The following is a 3,022-nucleotide window of genomic DNA, read 5'->3' as shown; positions in this document are numbered from 1 at the left end:
GGATCCCTATAGGTTCTACAACCATGACCGAAAGATTGTCGCTCTCTCGCAGCCTGACCAGCCGTGTTTCCAAGATGTACTAGCAGCTTCTAACCTGAGAGACCTCAGTCAGGTGGGCTACGAGACGATACATAATGGGATGCTGATGGCATTTGCGGAGAGATGGCATCCGGAGACTTCCTTGTTTCATCTTCCTCACAGTGAGATTACCATCACTCTTGATGATGTGACATGCCTCCTGCATCTACCTATCAGGGATATCCTCCTTGGTCATGGTAGGCTGACGAAGGAGGAAGCGATGTAGATGCTGATTGCTGAGCTGGGGACTGATCTAGATGACGCGTTTGAGGAGGTGGAGAGGACTCGCGGGGCCCATGTTAGGTTTGACTTCTTGCAGCAGAGATATGATGTCGAGCTTCTTGCGGCAGAGGAGGCTGTTGGTAACGAGGAAGAGGCGGATATACAGAGAGAACGGACAATAAGATGTTACTTCCTATATTTGATAGGCACTCAACTCTTTGTGGACACGAGCTCGTCGTACACAGACATCGTCTACCTGACGTACTTATCGGATACAACACATATCCATGAGTACAACTGGGGGGGCGGATGTATCGGTGTACAACTATACAGACTCGGAGAGGGATGCTTGTGGAAGGCAAGGATAGTGGCAGGCAGCTGTACCTTTTTGGCGGTAACAATCTTATACCATTATATTTATTATATATTTGTGATAGTACATTAAAAGAACCGTGTTTTTTTCCAGGTTTGGATACTACAACACTTCCCAAACATTACTGGATGGGGAGAGGTGCCTACCTACACTGAGCTCATGCCGCGTGCCAGTGCATTCAGCCCCCGTAGAGGGAACCAGGTGCCAGCTTCTTACAGGTGCGGACTTGATCGCATGGCTTATGAGGACGTACATTATGACTGCTATGCTGAGCACCGTGAGACGATTTTTTTTGATGAGATAACACTATATTCTGGATGGTTGGCCGCCAGATCGACCATTATTGTACGTTATCTTCTAGAGCGTATCATGCGTCAGTTTGGCTATGCATAGACGATACCTCACGACCCCACTGTCTCCCCTCCTATCGCCATGATCCGTCAGCAGTTAGATGAGGTCTTTGCAGACTTGGAGCATCACATGGTTCCTGAGGATGCTCGAGAGACGAGGTTAGAGAGCGACTGGAATTGTGTCGAGGGGTGCGTCACTTGGTACTACAGAGTGTCACACCCGTACATGCTTCCTGCTGCACCTAGAGATCTTCCCAGACCAGTCCATGAGGAGATTCTGCGGACTCATCAGGCAGAGTTGGACCACACTCAGGATCTTCTTCCTTGGTGTCGTCAGATAGCTGACACGGGCCTGGGAGCCATTGCAGATGGTCTTTGAGGGGTCTGAGCAGAGGCGTGTGGTGGATGTTATAATTAGGCTGGCAGAGGAGACATTTATGTACCGTAGACATCATGCTAGGACTGGTGGGGCACTTGACGCTAGTGACAGATCCAGCAGAGGGCGTGGGGGACGCAGAGGCGGAGGCGGGACCAGAGGCAAAGGAGAGGTGCAGGATGATGTCCGACTCACACAGTAGTGATGCATGTGGGTTTTTTGATATCTGTATTTCTATTTCATTTATGTATGTTACTTTGATGATGTATTCGACATTATGACTGATATTATTTGTACGATGTTTTGTTTGGTCTACCATTTACTATTGCCTTTAAAATGCATTACTTTAATTTTACATTTTTGTAATAAAAATTAAGTTTTAGAGTTGAATGAACGTGATTTGAAAATATAGCAGACTGTTCCGTAGGTACATTTACGGAACACTCTGTTTTTAACACGTTCCGTAGATGCATCTACGGAAGGATTGCTGAAATGAAATAAGTTGATTTTAACGCTTCCGTATATGCATCTACGAAACAAAACAAATTTTTTTTTTAAAAAAATGGTGCTTCTGGATTTGCATCTCGGAAGAGGGGGCAAAATTAGAAATTCGCATGGTGGCTAAGAGATTCATGAGGTGTATTGAGAAATTTTCCTCTTTTTTGCTTTATGTATGAGACTTTTTATTTCTCTTTTTATGTATGTCAAACGTTTTTCTCTTCTTTTTGTTTTATATGCCAGTAATATTAAACATGATTTTTAAATAATAAAAAATTAATAAATGAAGTTTTGATTTAAAAACACAATTTCAACATTATGTATAATAATAAAAATAATGGATTATTTACTTAAAATAAATTCATTTAATTTGTCATTAAAAGTTATTAAAGAGATTAAATGAAATTTTGATTTTGTTTATTATTCAAAATAATATTTTAGTAATGATTAATTAATGATATTTAAAATAAATAAATAAAATATAATTGATTTATCAAAAAATATTTTAAATAAGAATAATGATCATTTTTAAATAAATAATAACTACAACAGTCCCCCCCCCCCCCCCCCCCCCATATATAAAAAATAATTTTAAAAAAATTATAAGAATTCCCGGTTAACATTATAGATGTAATGTATTAAACTAGTGTAGCAAGCTATATGAACCAATTTTAGAATGATAAAACTTAACATACAATGATATTGATGTAGTAAGATATATGAACCAATACTCTTAGTATATGTTAGAGGTCTACCACTCGCATCACATTTCAAACCCCATAGTTCTTGTTGTTGGCGCTCTGGTGCACTATTAGGCCGTGTGTGTGCCTGTTTTTTTTTATTAGTGCTCTAGATATTTCGCTAATATCTCATATAAGCAGCCCCACTTGAAACTTGTGTAGGTGATCTCATCAAATGTATGTTGCAAAGCATACACCACCCATAAGGAATATGAAGTTCATTAAAAACTACAAAAGTCTATCCTCTCTTTAATGTAGTTTCTAGCATTTTCTCATTCACACCATAAGAAAGAGACGAAAGAAAAATTACTTAATTAATTTTTGATGCTAAAAACAAACAAGTAACTTGTTATTACCCATATGAACCTTCTTCATGGGATCTTCT

The 3,022-nt window shown here is 39.7% G+C and overlaps 1 protein-coding gene across 1 annotated transcript; it reads left to right on the top strand.

Annotated features, from left to right (window-relative positions):
- Positions 1 to 304: 304 nt before the first annotated feature.
- On the top strand, positions 305 to 1,066 carry LOC131657814 (uncharacterized). The gene is made up of 2 exons (XM_058927173.1): positions 305 to 658; positions 767 to 1,066. The coding sequence occupies exons 1-2, from the start codon at positions 305 to 307 to the stop codon at positions 1,064 to 1,066; spliced, it is 654 nt and encodes a 217-aa protein (XP_058783156.1).
- Positions 1,067 to 3,022: the final 1,956 nt, after the last annotated feature.

Source organism: Vicia villosa, linkage group LG3 (genome assembly GCF_029867415.1).
Source record: "Vicia villosa cultivar HV-30 ecotype Madison, WI linkage group LG3, Vvil1.0, whole genome shotgun sequence".
NCBI lineage: Eukaryota > Viridiplantae > Streptophyta > Magnoliopsida > Fabales > Fabaceae > Vicia > Vicia villosa.
The sequence above is the reverse complement of the archived record's forward strand: the minus strand, read 5'-3'. Positions and strand labels throughout refer to the sequence as shown.